Genomic DNA, 19,527 nt, shown 5'->3' with positions numbered 1-19,527 from the left:
ACCAGATCCTTTTTGTTAAACATATGTCCACATACGAATGAGTCAGTATTTTATTCTGATCACAACAAAGATAACAATATTACACTGACGTTACTTTTCGACTGATAGCTTCGTATTTGCTGCAGCTCAGGTCTGCTCTCAGTAACATGATCAGCTCTATAACAGCACCACCAGAGGACGCTCTTCACCTGGATTTCAGATCAGCAGCAGCTCGAACCTGTTGCATCGTCACTGTGTGTAAGCGTGGTGAACAGCGCTCTCTAGAGGTTCACTGCAGCATTACAGAGACACCAACTCTCAGATACATTCAGAAGTTTAACTCGTCTTCAGAGACTTTGTTCCCTGCCTCAGACAGAACGGGCTGCCATGTTCTCGGGCTGCAGGGTGGAAGAGGTGGAGGAGGCAAAGGAGCAGTGCATGATGGGACAGAAGGGCTCGTGGGCTCTAAGAGCTTCGGTCAGCAGGTGCTGCTCCTCTGACAGAGAATCCACCTGGAGATGAATTCACTCTGTTACTGCTGTGTAAAAGCAATGGAGGTACACCAGAACTATTTGCTTTCATTTCTGCTGTGTTTTATGCATTTCATACAAACAGGACTTGCTGCTGTTTGTATAAAATAAAATTGTCTATAAAAGACGAACAGAGACAGAATTAGCAGTGTGTTTACCTCTCTCCTCAACTTCCTGTTCCTCTGCTCTAGCAGCTCACAGGCCTGGAGGTGAAGAGGGGGAAACAATGTGGGAAATACATGTTACATTAAAAAACAAAAGCTTTCATATGAATAAAAAAAAATATTTATTTGAAAACAAAAGCTAGACTGAACATTTCATCTTTGGGGTATTTTGATTGGGATTGTAACTTTGGAAATGTGATTTTTGCATAGACACATAAATGTGGCTGCCACACATTCATTGCATAAATGCACAATGGGATTTTTATTGCTGCAGTCCCAGCTTGTAAGCACTCAGTCATCTCTGGATTTGAGAATATGGAGACAGAGAAATCAGAGAGCACTCTCCTTGCCCTATTTCAAAAGCCAACAAACAGTCAGGAGACACGCATCACTTTTTTTTTTATTAATAAATTTAAAAAAAAAAAGCTATAAAAGTAATATTAATTAACTCAATTTCACTTCATATTTTTATCCCGGTGGTCCACATGTAAATTTGCTCTTCAACTGACAGTTTGCTTTAAACCAGCAGCTTCAAGCAAGAAAGGACCTGTCAAAATACTCACTCTAGTTTATCAGCCACATACAGCCCAATTTGATCTGAACTGTAGTAAAACCTAAAACAGTTTGAGAAACAAAACAGCCAGCCAGAAACACTCCAGCTGTAAATCAAAGAAACGTGTTGGCATGGTCGTTGGTTTAACCACCTCACTTTAGCCGATGTGTTATGGTCAGTAACAAGTCTGTAAAGGTGAGCGGGCGGTCATCTGGCTGTGATGAAATTAACGTCTCAGACAACCAGTCTCAAAGACACAATCTGTTCTCAGTGACTTGCAAAATAAACCTTCATGGAGGAAAAAAATACAGTGCAAAAAATATTTGCAACATTTTGCAAACCTGTTAAGAGCCCAAAAATAGACCTTTTGGTGGGCCACTTTGGGCCCAAGTGCCATATGTTTGACACACCGACTTAATGCATATATCAGAATCTGATCAGCAGAAATACGTTCACCCACCTCGTGCAGCAGGTCGGCTCTCTGAGTTTGTCTTTTGCGGCTCTTCTGAGCTGCAACTCTGTTCTTCTCTCTCCTCTTCATCCTCCGCCCCTCATCCTCCGAACACTGACACAAACAAACAAACACTATAATCCGTTGACACGTTCTACAATTGTGATATTTTACGTCTCGTTTTTTACTGCTTAACCAGAGTTTGTTTGTGCAGATTCATGTGAGGACACTGGCAGCGTTACATCACATATCTGCCTATTTCTCACACAACCTCCATGTGAAGCACCGAGGGCGACCATAGCGATATCAGCCTATATACACAAGATGATGTTTTAAACCATCTTTAAAACCTCTTGACCCTTGACCTCCCCGTGGATTAATAGGAAGGTAAACAGTAAAAAAAACAAACCTAAATGTACACATGTTAAGAAAAAACACGATGACGTGATCTTTCTTACCTCCCATCCTTCACAGAGCTGGTTGGTGCTGATGTTATTCTGTTGAGACTGGCATGAAAAACCAGAGACTGACATCACAGGCTTTAAAATCAAAACCTAAAAGGAAAGACGACGGTGTTCTTAACACTGGTTCTGTCAGGAGACTGATAGGTGTGTGTGTGTGTGTGTGCTGGGCACTGAGTCCAGTCAAGTTCAAACACACTGGGTAGAAAACTAGCTCGAGTTTCACTTCAGCTTACTTTTCAATTTCGCTGCCTTTTTTAAAGAAGTGGCGAGCACAGTTAATGTAAGTCACGTGACTTGTGGGGCCCCATGGTTAACCTGTATTTAGCATATGGAAGAAGTCTGTCTTCAGGACTACCAGACAGCCAACTGAGATAATCAACAGACGAAGCAGATTCTATTTAAAAACAACAAACTGGTGAGACGCAGGACTTTCACCCTGGAAGTTAGGGTTCAGCTACTGTTTACACTCACACATTAGATTTATGCACCAAAACTATTTGGTTAGATTTACAGAATGAAATGTTGTGCATTAAAATACACACTTCTTCCATTCATAAACATGTTTTAAAGTTTCTGTTTTTACTGTGCGCACAGATCATTCCCATATTCTGCAGGTGACAACTATAAATCCACTACTTACAGTTTCTCTCAGTTAAAGTTTTGAAAAACAGAAAAGGGATTTAAAGAGTTATGACATAACAATATATTTAACTAAGCCGACAGCTTTTACGGAGTTTTAACCATAAATTTAAGGTTTATGAAGCTCTTTAAAGTGGATTAAAGTGACCACAAAGTGACCAATATGAGAAAGAAGTACAAGCAAAGCCCCTGGAATTGTATTATATACACATCATGCACAAGATAACAGAAATGACATAAATGATTTAATTTGATTCAACACTAATCAGTTTTTCCTTTACAAAAATCAATTTAGACTAACAAATCTGATGCTGATCAAGTTGAGATAATATGCAAAAACATGCTGCACGTAACTCCACAAGATTAAACCTCTGATGCTACTTTAGTCCTTGCAAGTGGACAAACAAATCAGCCAGTTTGAGGTATTTTTATTTGTGCTTTTGACTTGCCAAACAGTATCTCTGTTGCCGCCCACACATGGAACTGAAACTTCTGTTTGGCTTCATGGAAAAGAATGATCATGTTTACACTTATTAATTTCAGCCACAGACTGGATATTAAAAAGGGATGTATCCACTTTGACACAATCTGGTATATTTTAAGGCCCCAGTGTTGCTATTTTGGCCACCACAGTGCTGGTGAAGTGCTGACAAAGAGAGCAGTGAAAAGTTTTTGGCTAAGTTTGGACGGCAAGCTGCATACAGACACAGACCAGATCATACTAAAGCTAAACCTTGTACAATTGTTAAAGAGGGTGGAGCAGGTTACAGAGAGCAAAACATTTTTGTAGCAGCTTGTAAAGCACATTTATTTCCGCTGTAAAGTTAGACATTTTAATGTGGGAGTCTATGGATGTGCTGGCTCTTGGGATCAGCCAAGTGGCCATTAGAGGAACTGCAGTGTTTGGGAATTTCACACTGGTTTAATGTTTCTTGAAGTGTCACTCGAGCTTGTCCTCTCCCACGCAGCACTCTGGTTTCTTGGCTTGGGGCACATAGCCCTCTGCGGCTGCTGCTTCCTCTACAGCTCTCTTAATTGGTTGCTTGTTTCCCATGGCTCTTTTCGCAGGAGGAAAAGGAGCCTCTGATTGGTCATTAAAACCAAACACTTCTCTGTGTATCTCCAGAGAGGCTTGGCTGGGTTTCATTTTGAGGATTTCGCATAGGCCTTCAACTTGTGTTTGCAGAGTGTTGATTGACTGTAGAAAAAAAATATGTGAGTAATGACTCCATACATGAAGGTGTGACTCTATACATGAAGGACAACTTGCTAAGAGCTTTCAGTGTGTTACCTTTATGACCTGGATGGCCTGCTTTACCACACTAGGAGCGGCTGCTGTCAAATCATTCATGATGTTCTCTGGTAAAACACACAAGAACGGCTCTGTTATCGAGGGTAAACTGCACGTCAGCTGTGTCTACAGTTAGTCTTGTCTGTCTGCTTAGGCATTGTGGAGATTTGCTGCAAAATAAAAAGAACTGTCCACACTGATTTAACACAAAGAATATCACAAAATAGTCACAGAATCATTGGAAATACTGAAACTAAACTTACTCTAGGTGTGTGCAGAAGGGAATACTGTCTGGTATAAAATTTGTAAGGAAACAGTGACTATATCTGGACAAATACTGCGGTTTTATTTATATAGGACTGGATCGAAACAACAGTTACCTTGAGTTAAAGACCCTACAATAATACAGAGAAAACCCAACAATCAAACAACCACCTACAAGTAAGCACTTAGTGACAGTGGGAAGGAAAAACTCCCTTTTAACAAGAAGAAACTGCCAGCAAAACGAGGCTCAGGGAGAGGTGGCCATCTGCTGCGACCGGTTGGGGGTGAAGGTAAGAAGACAGGACATACTGTGGAAGGCAGCCATTGATGAATAACAACTAATGATTAAAAGTAAACTGGTGGAAGAACTCATCTATTTATACACCATATAAACATATCTGCTTGAGCCATTTGCTCCTCAAGCATCATTTATCGTTTTCAAGCTAATGTTGATTCAAATTTATTTTAAAGCGATTGATTCGGCGGCTGTGGCTCAAGAAGTAGGTCATGTACTAATTGGAAGGCTCCAGTCTTCATCTCCAAGAATCAATGGGAAATATACTGAGTCTCAAGTTTCACAGAATGATAAAATGCACTAACACGTAGGAAAACGTGAAAGTGTGTAAATGAGTGATACCTTATATATGTATGACTGATAAAAATTTTGAGTGGCAAAATAAGGTAGAAAATTCTGTGCATTTACCATTTAAAGTGGCGCTATATATATATATATATATATATATACATATATATATACATATATATATATATATATATATATATATATATATATATATACATATATATATACATATATATATATATATATATATATATATATATATATATATATATATACACACACACACACACACATATATATATATATATATATATATATATATATATATATATATATATATATATATATATATATATATATATATATACATACACACACACACACACATATATATATATATATATATATATATATATATATATATATATATATGTGTGTGTGTGTGTGTAGCGGAAGGGGCTACATGAATAGGATGACGGACCTATGGATTCTTCGATACCCAACATCCACAATGACGGCGAAACAACTAGTAGCTCAGTGTTCCAACATTCGAAAGAAGGGACTGCTCTCACAGCTAGAGATTGACGAGGTACAACACAAATGCTACGGCAAGGAGGAGTCAGGACGCCAGGTCAGGGGGGAGATATCATCAATAATAAGAGAACAGCACCACCAAGGCTGGAGACAGAGCAATACTGGAAGAGCATATGGGAGAAGGACGCAACCCATAACGGCAATGCTCAGTGGCTAGTGGATCTGAGGGCAGACCACAGCGACCTCCCTGAACAGGGTCCAGTAACCATCACAGTGGCAGATATCCAAGAAAGGGTCTCCAGTATGAAGAGTTGGACAGCACCAGGGCCCGACATGGTTCACGCCTACTGGCTAAAGAAGCTGACTGCACTCCACGAGCGTCTGGCAGCACAAATGAACCAGCTGCTAGTTAACGAGAGACACCCGGAATGGCTAACCGAAGGTCGGACGGTCCTGATCCCCAAGGACCCCAAGAAGGGACCGGTCCCCTCCAACTACCGACCAATAACCTGCCTCAGTACTACATGGAAGCTCCTGTCAGGCATCATATCGGCTAAGATGAACAGGCACATGGGTCAATACATGAGTGGGACACAGAAAGGAATTGGCAAGAATACCAGAGGCGCAAAACACCAGCTACTGGTAGACAGAACAGTCAGCCGAGACTGCAAGACCAGACTGACCAACCTGTGCACTGCCTGGATTGATTACAAGAAGGCCTATGACTCAATGCCCCACAGCTGGATACTGGAATGCCTAGAATTGTACAAGATCAATGGGACCCTAAGAGCCTTCATCAGGAACTCAATGGGGATGTGGCGTACAACACTAGAGGCCAACTCCAAGCCCATAGCACAAGTCACCATCAAGTACGGGATCTACCAAGGAGATGCTCTGTCCCCACTGCTGTTCTGCATAGGCCTGAACCCCCTCAGTGAGATCATTAACAAGACTGGCTACGGATACCGACTACGGAACGGAGCAGTTGTCAGCCACCTCCTGTACATGGATGACATCAAGCTGTATGCCAAGAGTGAACGAGACATCGATTCACTGATCCACACTACCAGGCTATACAGCAATGACATTGGAATGTCGTTCGGACTGGAGAAGTGTAGTCGGATGTTAACAAAGAGAGGGAAGGTAGTCAGAACTGAGGGGATTGAACTACCAGAAGGCAACATTGCAGACATAGAGGACAGTTACAAGTACCTGGGGATCCCGCAGGCAAATGGGAACCATGAAAAGGCCGCTAGAAAGGCTGCAACCACCAAGTACCTGCAGAGGGTCAGGCAAGTCCTGAGGAGTCAGCTGAATGGTAAGAACAAGATCCGGGCCATCAACACGTACGCCCTGCCCGTGATCAGGTACCCTGCTGGGGTAATAGGCTGGCCAAAGGAGGAGATAGAAGCCACTGACATAAAGACAAGAAAGCTCCTTACCATGCATGGAGGGTTTCACCCCAAATCCAGCACCCTGAGGCTGTACGCTAAGCGGAAGGAAGGGGGCCGGGGACTGGTGAGTGTCAGCACCACAGTCCAGGATGAGACAAGGAACAGAATACATTGGGAAGATGGCCCCAACTGACCGAGTGCTCAGTGAATACCTCAGGCAGCAGAAACCCAAGAAAGAGGAGGGAGACGAGGAACCATCATGGAAGGACAGGCCCCTGCACGGTATGTACCACCGGCAGATAGAGGAGGTGGCTGATATCCAGAAATCCTACCAGTGGCTGGACAAAGCTGGACTGAAAGACAGCACAGAGGCACTAATCATGGCAGCACAAGAACAAGCTCTGAGCACAAGATCCATAGAGGCTGGGGTCTATCACACCAGGCAAGACCCCAGGTGCAGGCTGTGTAAAGATGCCCCAGAGACAATCCATCACATAACAGCAGGGTGCAAGATGCTAGCAGGCAAGGCATACATGGAACGCCATAACCAAGTGGCCGGCATAGTGTACAGGAACATCTGTGCCGAGTATAACCTGGAAGTCCCGAGGTCAAAATGGGAGATGCCCCCAAGGGTGATGGAGAATGACCGAGCTAAGATCCTGTGGGACTTCCAGATACAGACGGACAAAATGGTGGTGGCTAACCAACCGGACATAGTGGTGGTAGACAAACAGAAGAAGACGGCCGTAGTGATCGATGTAGCGGTTCTGAATGACAGCAATATCAGGAAGAAGGAACACGAGAAGCTGGAGAAATACCAAGGGCTCAGAGAAGAGCTCGAGAGGATGTGGAGGGTGAAGGTAACGGTGGTCCCCGTGGTAATCGGAGCACTAGGTGCGGTGACTCCCAAGCTAGGCGAGTGGCTCCAGCAGATCCCGGGAATAACATCGGAGATCTCTGTCCAGAAGAGCGCAGTCCTGGGAACAGCTAAGATACTGCGCAGGACCCTCAAGCTCCCAGGCCTCTGGTAGAGGACCCGAGCTTGAAGGATAAACCGCCCGCAGGGGCGTGCTGGGTGTTTAAGTTATATATATATATATATATATATATATATATATATATAAAAACATTTTTCATGGCAACTGTATGAATGACTGTGTGACCTGCGATACTACAGTAAAACTATTGTTATCGCTTCATGAGTCATTTACAACCTGCCGATATGTTTTTATTCACAGCCTTTGCTTCATTCTACTAAAAACGGTGAACAAGAAGTACTGATGTGTTTAGGTATTTCACTTCAGTGATGCTGAAACTTTCATGTCTGCCTTGAAAAAGAACCAGTTCTTCCTAAATGCACTTTAAAATAGCAAACACCCCCTCACTGAACAAAGGGCGCTTTATGTGTTTTTCTTTTGACTCTACACGTAACCATAAGATGTCTAAATTTACTCTCCAAAGTAAGACAGTAACACTGTCCTGAGCCAGCAGTACAGCACTCTGTAGCTGGTGCTCAGCAATTCAAGTCAGCTGCAGGTGAACAGTCACTGGTATACCTGTAAAGATTTGGGGAAGAAGCTAAAATAAAAAATGTCTGTGTCTATAGAAATGATCAGAGGCTACTACCTTGATCAGGATCTTTGACCACCTCTTGAGGTTTGATGGCCTGCTCATACAGCCCCTGAAACATGAAACAGTTTGTTTCAATCTTTAGACAAATATCTGTTCATGAAAGATTCTGTGAAATCTATAATTAGCAATAAACATTTTCTCAAAGATAGAAAATACTCTTTGCTTTGAAAAACACTTGCCACTTTTGCACTTTAGTTATTCAATATATTTGTTTATTTTTATACAAAAAACTCAAATTGAGAGTAATGCACAATAATCAGAGCTGGTAAATCAAAAAATAAACAAGGAGAAAAAAAAAGCCCCACCATGATTTTCCGTTCAGCCTTGAGGGCATGCACCACATGAGGAAGGATCTTTTTGGGGAATGTACGGCGCCTTCTTGTGGTCTCAACAATAGTATCGTCCAGGAGGCTTTCCAGATCTACAGCTTCATCCTCTGCTGAGGGTGTTGGTGGTAGAGAAACAGACAGCATAGTTGACTTAATAAAGCTTTCCTTAAAATATAATAATTGAAACAAGAGTATGAAAAGGGCGAAGGATCACCTTCATCATCGGGCGCCTCCTCCCAAGGCCGTCCATTCACCAACACGTTAGCCTGAACAGCAGCCTCAAAATTCTGCACAGTTTCAAATAAACAAACACACAATCAGTGGCAACACACATTAAAATATGATGTCAGCTGTTCAACTGCAGCAGGATCAGATCAATTTGATAACGTTTCTATTTTGGTCAACACAGGAAGCCATATTACACTTTATTTTGCAGGACTGTCCTGATTAATCTAGTCCCAAAGAAGACTACCAGGATCATTTTCAGGAAACTCTGTTGCTGTTATTATATGAACACTGTACAGTCCTCCATACAAAGGTCAAACGTTGATCACAGTTGTTTCTGTACTTAGTTCACATGAAGCTTAAAGTGGGCTACAAATAATCTGCACAACTGAAACACTGTTTTCCCCAAATTTCCATGAAAACTTGGTTTCTTCTGCTGCAGCGTGATGATGATTCAGTATGAAGCACATAGCTCGAAATACGTGGGATGCACTTACTGTGTACTTAAAATAATAGTGTGATAAAAAGACTAAAACAGTCATGCCTGTCTTTGAGGATTTAGTCAGTGCAAAAACTGACACGAGTCACAACATAAACTTCAAACGCTGCGTTGGTTACAATAAAATAATTCGTTAGAATACTGACAGCCGGCAATATCTGTAGATTGTAAGTTTATAACGCAAGTATCCACACAGCAGTCAGCACAACTTAAAACACAAAACAAACAAACACACAGTATTTACACACTCTCCATTTAATTATTCTCCATCCTAGAGCATTTAGACTACCCCTAAGTGAAATTTAGTACTGTCACCATATCAGATTTCCTCTATGTAATTAAAAAAAAAAAAAATCACCATAGTGGCATTTTTTCAGCTGTCTGTCTGTTGTCTCTTTTTGGCACAGACAGTCTGTAATCATAGGTGCATAAAGGATTTGTAAAAATAACTAGATCAAAAAAATGGGGTCATCACAGCATATCATCTGTCTCCATCTCATCCTAACCCATGCATCCTCATCTTCTCTTCAACTCCATCTTCAACATCCATTGTCCAATAGAGCCATTATCCCTCCTCTGCACTTTTCCACACCATCTGTACCTCACCTTTCCAACTTTGTCTCAAAATGCTCAACCTGAGCTGTCCTTCTGATGTACTTATATCTAATTTTGTCTCATCACGTTCAACTATCATCTTTTTCCACCTCTCGCGTGCACTGTCCATTTCTTTGAAAGGTGACCCCAGGTATTTAGGCTCCTCTACCTTCGCTACATCCGCTCCTTGCATCTTCGCTGCTACACCTGCCTTCCTCTCATCCACACATATCTATCCTGTCTTGCTTCAACTGACTTTCCAGAGCATACCTCCATTTCCCCTCTTCCACCTACTCTCAGTGTGGTCTGCTAACATCACAGCCCACAGACACTAATGCCTGACCTCATAACTATTACTGGTGAGCTTAACAGATGTGGCTTAATAATATCAAGCTGTAAAGTATATATGCAAAGATTTTATAAATACGCCTTCATTAAAACAACTATCAGCGGCCTGGCATCTACAGTTTAGCATTGCCCACATCATGTTCAGTTACAGTCAATCCCAAAATGTGAGAAAGGACTCGGACTCACTGCCAGCAGCTCCTGCAGTAAAACTCGCTTCGTCTCCTCCGGAAAGTCCTCCGGCTGCCCGTCCAGAGCCGTCTTTAAAAGTTCTTTGTATTTGTTCACCTGCTCACTTACTACTTTCTTCGAGGTTACCTGGACCCTGTACTCTGGATTTGTTTCCTCACTTGGTAAGATTTCACTCTCTACAGCCTCCATCTTTACCGCCAACTTGTTTATATTTTTTTTTTAACGCAACCCGGAACTGAACAGAAACGAACCGGTCCTTCTACCATAAATGACCGTGAAGGAACAACGTTTATTTCTGGAGGAGTGTTCCGGGATGGTTGTTAGCTATGCTACTAACGCAGAGAAGTTATTCTAATATTATTTGGTCTCTTAGCTTTTATTTGTTGATTTTCAATGGAGAATGGCTTCGTTGATTGTCACTGTCATATCTCGGCTCATGAGTTTGAAGAGGTAAATTGTCACATGTTGGAAATTATCCGTCACCTCTTCATGAACTGCAGGAAATTTGGAGCATTATTTACTCTTTTTATTTACAGTCTGATTACAGCTCCTAGCTTTATATATACTACTCAAATATAGCCTTTCTTTTACTTTTAGGATTTCGAGGATGTGATCCTGAGGACGAGGGAGGTAAGCATAATGAATTCCTTTTATACCTTCACATATGCCTTACAGATCTTGGCCATTTGAAACCTGTAGATATTTTCAGAGCCATTTGGAAATACAGCCTGAAACTACAGATGAAGAAAACGTGTAGTTGTATGTTTCATCTTGTTTCACACAAGTACAATAAGTGCAGTTTAATATAATATTTAAAATAGTAAGCATGCAGTTATGTGTGTCTATGTGTAGGCTGGTGTGAAGACTCTGGTTGCAGTTACAGAAGAAGTCGGAGAGTTTGCCCGAGTTCTCCAGCTGCAGGAAAGGTCTGCACGTCTGCAAAGCACATTGTCTGTCTCACAAACATATATTATGCTGCTTGCTTTTTATTGAGAGGACACCAAATTGAAGAAAAACGACATCAACAGCATAAAGCCTAAAAGAATCATTAAGCTGAAATAAGACAGGAGAAAAAGAGACAAAATTTCAGTTATTTGCTGATGAAATAAATACAACTATCCAGGAACTTAGGTGCAACTAAAGGTTAGGTTTTCTGAACTAATATTTGTATAGTAAAAGTACACAGACACACTGAGGTGCGCTCACAGTAAGAACAGAGCTTGTGTTACTTTTCCTCTAAAGTCAGTCATGCAGAGTGTAAAGAAAACAAATGTGTATATACTGTTCTGCACAGCTGTTCACAGCTGGAAAGCATTGCATTTATTATCTTTGATGTTATGTTGAATTCCTTTCTCACAGCTATCCAGATCTCGTGGCTCCGTGTTTTGGCATCCATCCGCTGCAGGCTGCCGAGGGCCCTCAGCAGCGCAGCGTGAAACCTCAGGTAGTGAACCAATGTGTAGCGCATCTGTCTTTTAAATATTTTACTTAAATAATCATGAAAAAATGGGAAGGAAATCTGTATCCAGACTGTATCCAGTGATTCATGTAGTTTGCTTACTATGGTAGAAATCTGCTTTAATTCTTCATGGCAGCAATTCAGCCAGGTGCTTGAAGTATTCCTCAGAGATTTTGGTCCAAGATAGCATTATCCATCCAGTACAGATTTGTTGGCTGCAGATCCATGATATGAATCTCCTGTTCCACCGCACCACACCCTAAAGTGCTCTGTTGGATTGAGATCTGGTGACTGTGGAGGACATTTGCATACATGTTCAAGAAACTAGTTTGACAAGGATGTACCAACCAGCTTGAAGCAACCATCAACAGACAGGCACACTGTGGTCATAAAGGGATGGAAATGGTCAGCAACAGTAATCAGAAAGGCTGTGATGTTTAAAGGATGTTCAATCTGTTCTAAGGTGGTGCAACGCAGAGGCGGAGCCAGACATTTGAAACACCCGGGGCTTAGCCCTAAAGGGTAGTATGCATGTGGGATTTTTTTTTTTTTTTTTTTTTGGGGGGGTAGAAATGACTGAAAGATTAATAGGCTCTGTTTTGACTTTTGTTCAAAAAAGAATGACTTCATATAGGGAAAAATATTTATCACATGTGCAGGACACCTTAAACTAGTTTTTTAATTAAGCAGCGAGGCAGAACAAAGTCAGGGCTGTATCAAGACACGAGGACTAAACCCCAATTCAACCAGACCCAGAACTGATCCGGAATTAAAACAGGACTACAACAGTAACCAAGACAGAACCAGAATCAGAACTAGATGATAGTAGCACTAAAAATCATCATAGACCTGCACTATATTTATTTTTTTAATTTTACCAAAGTACAATATTTAGATTGAGAAAAGTTTATATAATTATTTTGGCCTTGTTGTGCAAACAAGCTGCATAACTTAATAAATATAGAATTTGAAAAATAGCAAACCTAAAAAGAAACACTAGGTACGAGATACATGAGGACCTATGATACAGTTATACTTTTGGTAAACAACCATTTGACTAACATGTGTGTCTCACCTGCTCTTGTTCATCTCTGTTCTGTCCTCATTCTCCATCTCCCTCTCTCTCCCTCCCTCTCTGTTCCTCTCTCTCCCTCTTTGTGCTGACAATCATCAAATATACAGATATTTACAAACTCTTCAGATAAAAACACTTTTTAATTGTAACATCAAATCAGACTAAATGTTTATTTTTTAGATTAATATAAAAACATATTTGTTAACTTTCAGAGTAAAGAGAGAAACTATCTGTATTTCTTAATTGCAAATGGCACCAAATTGTATTCAAAATTGAGCCACACTTATGGAGCTCCACAGTTCTTTTCCTGGTGTTTTGTTGACATCTCTTGATGTTCCCATGTCACAGAAACAGGCTCTGTGTTTTGCCTTATTTGCATCCACAGCTGTGCCACCAGTTTACTCACATGGACTCTACTAACCTATCAGAAGCTTCTTCAGCTCAGAATGGAATCGTCTGGAGTTTCTTATTATTTAACAATAAACTTAGTGTACATGTACTCCTAAATTTGATGAAAGTGATAAAAATAGACAGCTCTGTCTCTCTTTATTCTGACATTTAACTAATTCAAAATATATTTCAACATTTATCTAAAACAAAAGTTTACTCTAAATTGATGTTGTACAGTAAAAATGTTTTATGTTTTCTCCCTAAAGTGTAAATATCTGGTTACAAATGTGAATATCCTGCTGTGTACTGAAATCCCTCTTGTTTTGCATAGAAATATACTGAACAACATACAAAGCATAATATATAAAATAACATTTACCTGAGTTTTTTCTTTGAAAGAAGCCTCGAATGTCCATTCTTATGTTTCAGTACATAACTGAAACCGATTTAGTCGGGGAGGGTAAGAACTGAAAATATGAAATAAACACACGTAAGCTAAGACTATAAAAAAAATAGCATTTGTTCGGATTTTCATTTCGCCATTTGTTGATTCACTTGAAGAGCAAGTAAAATAATATTGGTCAAGTGATCAGTTTCATATCAATCTTTCGTGATGCACCGTCATATTTACATTATTTGTACGGTATGAATGATTTGCTTTGGTACCTTGTCAAACTTAAGCTCTCCTTAGTATGGCTGGCTCCGTCTCTCCAACAGCGCACTCACGGGCAGCAGCTGCCCCGCCCCCTCGCTCAGTCGCTTAGTGCCTGAGCTTGGATCATACCAATATCAGGGGGGGATTCACGCACAGTCGTAAATTCCCACAGTGTGCACTATGTGCTTCGAATATTGTGTGTACTTTTTGTTTTATACAGTTGTCAGCCAGGCATCTAACTATGAAAAAATTACACTCCAAAATACCCCGGGCTTCTGACAAAACAACCCGGGCTTAAGCCCCGTAAGCCACCCCCCCGCTCCGCCCCTGGTGCAACGTGTCAAACCATTACACCACCGCAGACTTGAACAGTTAATACAAGGCAGGATCCATTTCATGTTGTTTATACCAAATTCTGGCTTTCTGTTTTTCAAATTTATTGTTGTTTAATTTTAGCGTCAGTTTTCCTTTCTTCGCTGACGGGAGCGGCAGCCCATCAGAAACAGAATGCTTATTAATCCCTAAGGAAATGATGTAATCAGACCACCATTGTGGTCTTCTGCTACGCATTTGCTTCAAGTATCTGTGAGTGCGTGTCTGTGTGCTCAGAGATGCTCTTCTGCACACTTTAGCTATAACAAGTGGTTGTTTGAGTTATTGTTGCAGCAGTCTGGCCATTCTTCTTTGATCACTGTCATTAACTTCACATTTAAACTCACAGAACTGCTGCACACTGGTTGTTTTCTCCTTTTCAGACTATTCTCTGTAAACCCTGAAGATGGTGTGGGAAATTTCCAGTAGATCAGTGTTTGCTGAATACCCAGAAAAATATTTTTTTAATGTTTTTTTTTTTTTCTTTTTTAAACCTCACCTTTAATAAAGAAATATGTTCTACAGGATCTGGACGTTGCCCTTCCACACTTCTATAATCACAAAGAACGCCTGGTTGCTGTTGGAGAGGTAGACTTTTAACCTCTAACTGAACCTTATAATAATCTCTTTTATTAAACTATTTTTAATTTTTCTGCGGATTTAATAAAACATGTTTATATGTCTAAGCTAAACGTCTTTTTAAATTGACTAAGAAGTGTGCTGCATCTCAGACTCCATGAAATGGAGCTCAGTAGGAAAAAGTTTAACCAAAGTTTTATATAATAAATAATTCCATGACTGGAAGACTTCATAGATAATTTAAGTTATATCAGCTTCTGAAGGCTTAAGGGTGGTCATGGATTCAACTGTTACAAACACACACACTAACACACACTGTGTCTGCCCCATGTTAAAAAAATCTTTACATTGTTAACGTAACCTGTCTTGAAGCAAAGCAGATTAAACTTGTTAAAAGCCCCGATTTACCTGCTAATCTCGCTTGTAAGAAAAGGTTAATGCACACGGTCAGTAACAATCTTTCTCAGGCTCACAGACAGTCACACACACTAACTGCTCTCCAGCAGGCGCTGATGGTGCAGGGAATTTCTACATGGTCTCAATGAGGAATGTGTGTTTTTTCAGCACATTTCAGGCGTCACAGGGCTAAATCGACACTCTCCTACTGCTGTTTCCAGCTGTTGGATTAGGTTGGAGACGTAGAGCTCCATCCTCTGCTTCACTGAGCACATTTTAGTTCAGCTACAGTTTGAATCTGTAACCTTTTCCCTCATATCTGGTCTGGCAGTTTTTTCTTTAATCTGCGGATGCTTGAGTGGTTGAGGGTACTTTGTGGTTTTAGGTTGAGCAATCAAACCAGTTTGACTCGACTTCATTTGGACATAAGCTCTGTGAGAACTGACTCACTTGAGAGATGGCGACTTAAACCTCTTCCTTGCCAGAGGCTCATGCACCAGAGCAGGTGTCAGTTTTTAAGGTGGCACACACAAATCCAATGTAGCATTTGGTGCGCCTCATTTCTGTTTCTTATAGAAATTTCTTATGTTTCTTCTCTTATGAAACTTAATCAGTAACGATTCACTGACATAGATCAAAGTTGAGAGTTTAAAGAGCGAACCTGAGACCAAGGTTTAGTTTCTACCGTAGCATGCATAAACCCTTTGAATACTGAACTTGTAGATCAGTGCGTTAAATGTTTATGTCAAGTTAATGGTGAGCATTAAGATGCTAGTCTGAGTGTACCTTTTCAGGAAATGAAATTTTGATTAAATTTGTTCTAAAAACGACTTAAAATTTGGAACGATCATAGTGAAAAAGAAATGCAAAGTGATTCTGGTCTTCTAAAACTTTTCCTACATTAATAGTAGTCTGGGATGGGATGACTGATTAAAAAAAAATGTATTTATTTTTTACGATTTGGGCTTGGGGTGTGTAAGGTCCTACTTTCAAATCCCGGATCAGCCCCAAACTTTTACGTACTCTTAAAGGGTCCAGGGGATGAGGGAAATATCTAAAGGAGACGTGGGAGGCAAAATGGTTAAATTAAAGGGTTTTATTAATGTTTTTATTAGTAATTCAACTAAAAGAGACGGACAAGCCCTATCACATTTTAAAGAAGGAAAACGACAAAACCCAGTAGTTGGTCAATAAACTGAAAAGTAAGTCAAAAAAGGGTTAGTCACCGAAACACACTCCTCTCCACAGAGCAGGCCACCTACAAAACCCAACAAGGCTCTTTGGCACTAGACCTCACCTGTCTCTGGTCCTAATTGCTGATTAGAGTCAGCTGTGCAAAAAGGGTGGCACCTACGGTAGGAGAGAGCAGGACACACCCACACAAGTTCAATTTCACAGGAGGCCCTGCTAGGGCCATAACAGCCTTCTTTTAATTTTTCAGATTGGTTTAGACTTCACTCCCTGGTGCGCCCCGACTCAGCAGGACAGAGATGACCAAGTGACCGTCTTCATCAAACAGCTCAGCATCGCCAAGGAGCTGGACTTACCTGTGTGAGGACTAATTAAAATAGCTGTTGTTAGAGTTCAAATTCAAGTTCTTTCCCTTTTCACAAATATAACACAGGGTTTATATTTGTGTACTCCACTGTGTTGAATTCCATTGTTTCATTGCTTTAAGGTTTGAACTTCTAAAGTGTTTGAACTTTTAAATGACGGATTTCATTTAACACATTTTAGGACCAAACAAGATCTTATAGCTTAAAGAAGTCCTAGTGCATCAAGACTCAGTGTAAACATGAATGAACAAATCATGCAGAGTCCAAGAATAAAAATATGAAGCTCACATTGAGCTTTTTACCCCGAGCCTGTGTTTCCCAGAAATAATCAAACAGTCAGTCTGCCGAGCATGCACAAGTCGCTAAGTGAAGGTTTTTAATCCACATAGAAGTCTGTGTAACGTGTCGATTGTGAATTTCTGTTCAGGAACGTCCACTCCAGATCAGCTGCTAGGGTCACGATTGAGACCATGAAGGAACAAGGTGAGTGTTAGATTCCAGCGAACCGTGCCGACATCTGAACGTTATCTCATGTTCTGTTTTTCTGTCAGGCATCAGCCGAGCTCTGCTTCATAACTTTGCGGGGAAGCCATCGGTCGCTCTGGAAGGTGTGAAGGCGGGCTACCTCTTCTCTTTTCCCCCCGCCGTCTGCAGAAGCAAACAGGTGAGATGAAAAATGTCGTCCTGTGGAAAAACATTTTTTAACATTTTTTGCTGAGTCACCTGAATAAACAGTTTTAGTACCGCCACACAGAGAGACAAGTTAATCAAGCAGATCCCATTGGAGCACATTTGTCTTGAGACCGACTCTCCTGCCCTCGGGCTTCACCAGCATGTAAGTTTTAAAGGCTTTAAAGTCATCATCATATTGAGACACAGCGCCACAAGTGCAGACATGTTTAATCTGTCTTTTGTCTGCCAGGTGAGGAATGAGCCCGCTAACATCATCCTGCCATGTCGCTACATCGCCGATGTTAAAGGTCTCCCTCCAGAAACTGTTCGGCTGGTCACCGCACACAATGCATACAGACTCTTCCCCAAAGCTAAAACACGCTGACAGTGACATGAGCGTGATTTCGAAATCCAAGGCTCACCCAGTGTGTGACGTCATGGAAAAGATAACTCCCTTTACTACTTAGGGGTGAATCAATTTTTTAATATAAATTTATTTTGCCCAAAACACCAGAATCTCAGGTTAAACCTCACAAAATTTCAACAACCACCAAACAGCTAAAACAGTAAATGCGAGCAGGAACACGGATTCTGCACAAAGACGTAAACACAAAGCGCGGACCTGCTGACGAATCAGTGAGATGTCGCCTTTCTCACCCGACGGCACGGACACGTTCGGGGCTGAAAGCGGTCGCGCTTTGTGTTTACGCCCTTTTTGCGCTGATTCTAAAGCTGTTAGTTTTATCTCTCTCCAAATATATTGACTGAACCAGCAGCAAAAGAAGATCCAAACGCTTCACATAAACAGTGTCATGAATTCACTCTGACTTTTGCCGTTTTGCTTCCACCACGATAAAATCACACTTCATGCACAGCTCTCTCTCTCTCTCTGTACTGTTTTCTGCATTATTCGCTTGCTTGTTACGCACAAGTCTACCGTTGTTTACAGCGCTGTCGGCCGCTGTTTTCCCCCCCCCTTCTGAACAAATTTAAACTTTTTAAATTATGCAAAACGCTTAGCCGTGTCTCTAATAAAACCTCTGTAACTTCAGAGGTAATGTTCATATGTTGATTAATGTTTTTCTTTCGTTTTTGATCTACTGCAGCATATTTTTATAAAATCCCAGGCCAGGAAAATCACCTTCATGTTTTTCTGTGTTTTATCTTCAGCTACTTTGACACAAAGCCATCTGCTCTGATGCTCACACCTATATATAATATTTCTGACTGTCTGAGGCAAAATTTCCCAGATTCAAATCGAATCGAATTGAATCGAATCGATTCGGGACCTTGTGAATCGGAATCTAATCGATTCTAGAGATCAGTGACGATGCCCTATTACTACTGTCCGCCTCTCAGTGTTTCACTGCGAGGCTGTGAACTTTTTTAAACACGTGATGAACACTGCTAACGTTTGAATATCAGAAAGGTTTTTCTTTACTTTTGAGGGGTTTTTTTTAAGTTTCACACAAGCTAGAAGCTTTTTGCAAAGTCTTGCAGATGATTTTAATAATTAATGAGATGTGTCTTTCTTGACCAAAGCGAGTGATGCATGGAAATTATTTTTTAAAAATGAGTTTTTAATTTCGGTACTGTCAATAACAAGTACAATCAAATCTTTTAAGACCTCATGTGCCATGATCTCCAGCGTATTTGGGGTTTTGTATCACGTCATATATTAGTTGTGAAAATAAAATATTGAAAGTTGCCC

The 19,527-nt window shown here is 40.9% G+C and overlaps 3 protein-coding genes and 1 long non-coding RNA gene across 6 annotated transcripts; 1 reads left to right on the top strand and 3 right to left on the bottom strand.

The window, feature by feature from the left end:
* Positions 1 to 36: 36 nt before the first annotated feature.
* On the bottom strand, positions 37 to 2,364 carry batf3 (basic leucine zipper transcription factor, ATF-like 3). Its single transcript, XM_082505182.1, has 4 exons — positions 2,136 to 2,364; positions 1,687 to 1,791; positions 668 to 712; positions 37 to 491 (listed from the first exon to the last, which is right to left on the bottom strand). Exons 1-4 carry the CDS (start codon positions 2,208 to 2,210, stop codon positions 348 to 350), a joined length of 369 nt encoding a protein of 122 aa, XP_082361308.1. The 5' UTR covers positions 2,211 to 2,364; the 3' UTR covers positions 37 to 347.
* Positions 2,365 to 3,188: 824 nt separating this feature from the next.
* On the bottom strand, positions 3,189 to 10,910 carry nsl1 (NSL1 component of MIS12 kinetochore complex). 2 transcript variants are annotated; one of them, XM_082505179.1, is made up of 6 exons: positions 10,660 to 10,910; positions 9,022 to 9,094; positions 8,784 to 8,917; positions 8,473 to 8,527; positions 4,072 to 4,139; positions 3,189 to 3,978 (listed from the first exon to the last, which is right to left on the bottom strand). In XM_082505179.1, exons 1-6 carry the CDS (start codon positions 10,849 to 10,851, stop codon positions 3,721 to 3,723), a joined length of 780 nt encoding a protein of 259 aa, XP_082361305.1. In that variant the 5' UTR covers positions 10,852 to 10,910; the 3' UTR covers positions 3,189 to 3,720. The 2 variants fall into 2 exon arrangements, with proteins under 2 accessions (XP_082361305.1, XP_082361306.1); XM_082505180.1 differs by having other exon boundaries at positions 8,784 to 8,914.
* A 36-nt stretch (positions 10,911 to 10,946) lies between these two features.
* On the top strand, positions 10,947 to 19,523 carry tatdn3 (TatD DNase domain containing 3). Of its 2 annotated transcripts, XM_082505177.1 has the most exons (10): positions 10,947 to 11,112; positions 11,260 to 11,292; positions 11,515 to 11,588; positions 12,022 to 12,106; positions 15,139 to 15,201; positions 17,030 to 17,139; positions 17,572 to 17,627; positions 17,696 to 17,808; positions 17,899 to 17,979; positions 18,067 to 19,523. In XM_082505177.1, exons 1-10 carry the CDS (start codon positions 11,056 to 11,058, stop codon positions 18,199 to 18,201), a joined length of 807 nt encoding a protein of 268 aa, XP_082361303.1. In that variant the 5' UTR covers positions 10,947 to 11,055; the 3' UTR covers positions 18,202 to 19,523. The 2 variants fall into 2 exon arrangements, with proteins under 2 accessions (XP_082361303.1, XP_082361304.1); XM_082505178.1 differs by lacking the exon at positions 15,139 to 15,201.
* Positions 12,647 to 14,562, bottom strand: LOC309689040. The gene is made up of 3 exons (XR_014271233.1): positions 14,253 to 14,562; positions 13,966 to 14,053; positions 12,647 to 13,281 (listed from the first exon to the last, which is right to left on the bottom strand). It is a non-coding gene; the product is annotated as an uncharacterized lncRNA (long non-coding RNA).
* Positions 19,524 to 19,527: the final 4 nt, after the last annotated feature.

This window comes from Aulonocara stuartgranti, assembly GCF_965226115.1.
Source record: "Aulonocara stuartgranti genome assembly, chromosome: 15".
NCBI classification, from domain to species: domain Eukaryota; kingdom Metazoa; phylum Chordata; class Actinopteri; order Cichliformes; family Cichlidae; genus Aulonocara; species Aulonocara stuartgranti.
Note: the sequence above shows the minus strand (reverse complement) of the source record. Positions and strands in the feature narration are given on the sequence as shown.

Excerpts from the sequence above, each read along its gene's own strand:
- batf3 (XM_082505182.1), bottom strand. The coding sequence starts at position 2,210 with ATGTCAGTCTCTGGTTTTTCATGCCAGTCTCAACAGAATAACATCAGC. Across the intron at positions 1,792-2,135 it reads AGCTCTGTGAAGGATGGGAG|TGTTCGGAGGATGAGGGGCG; the intron begins GTAAGAAAGATC and ends TGTTTGTGTCAG. Across the intron at positions 492-667 it reads ACAGGAAGTTGAGGAGAGAG|GTGGATTCTCTGTCAGAGGA; the intron begins GTAAACACACTG and ends ATTCATCTCCAG.
- nsl1 (XM_082505179.1), bottom strand. The coding sequence starts at position 10,851 with ATGGAGGCTGTAGAGAGTGAAATCTTACCAAGTGAGGAAACAAATCCA. Across the intron at positions 9,095-10,659 it reads TACTGCAGGAGCTGCTGGCA|AATTTTGAGGCTGCTGTTCA; the intron begins GTGAGTCCGAGT and ends GAAACTGTGCAG. Across the intron at positions 8,918-9,021 it reads GGAGGCGCCCGATGATGAAG|CAGAGGATGAAGCTGTAGAT; the intron begins GTGATCCTTCGC and ends CAACACCCTCAG.
- tatdn3 (XM_082505177.1), top strand. The coding sequence starts at position 11,056 with ATGGAGAATGGCTTCGTTGATTGTCACTGTCATATCTCGGCTCATGAG. Across the intron at positions 11,293-11,514 it reads TGATCCTGAGGACGAGGGAG|GCTGGTGTGAAGACTCTGGT; the intron begins GTAAGCATAATG and ends GTCTATGTGTAG. Across the intron at positions 17,628-17,695 it reads TGAGACCATGAAGGAACAAG|GCATCAGCCGAGCTCTGCTT; the intron begins GTGAGTGTTAGA and ends TTTTTCTGTCAG.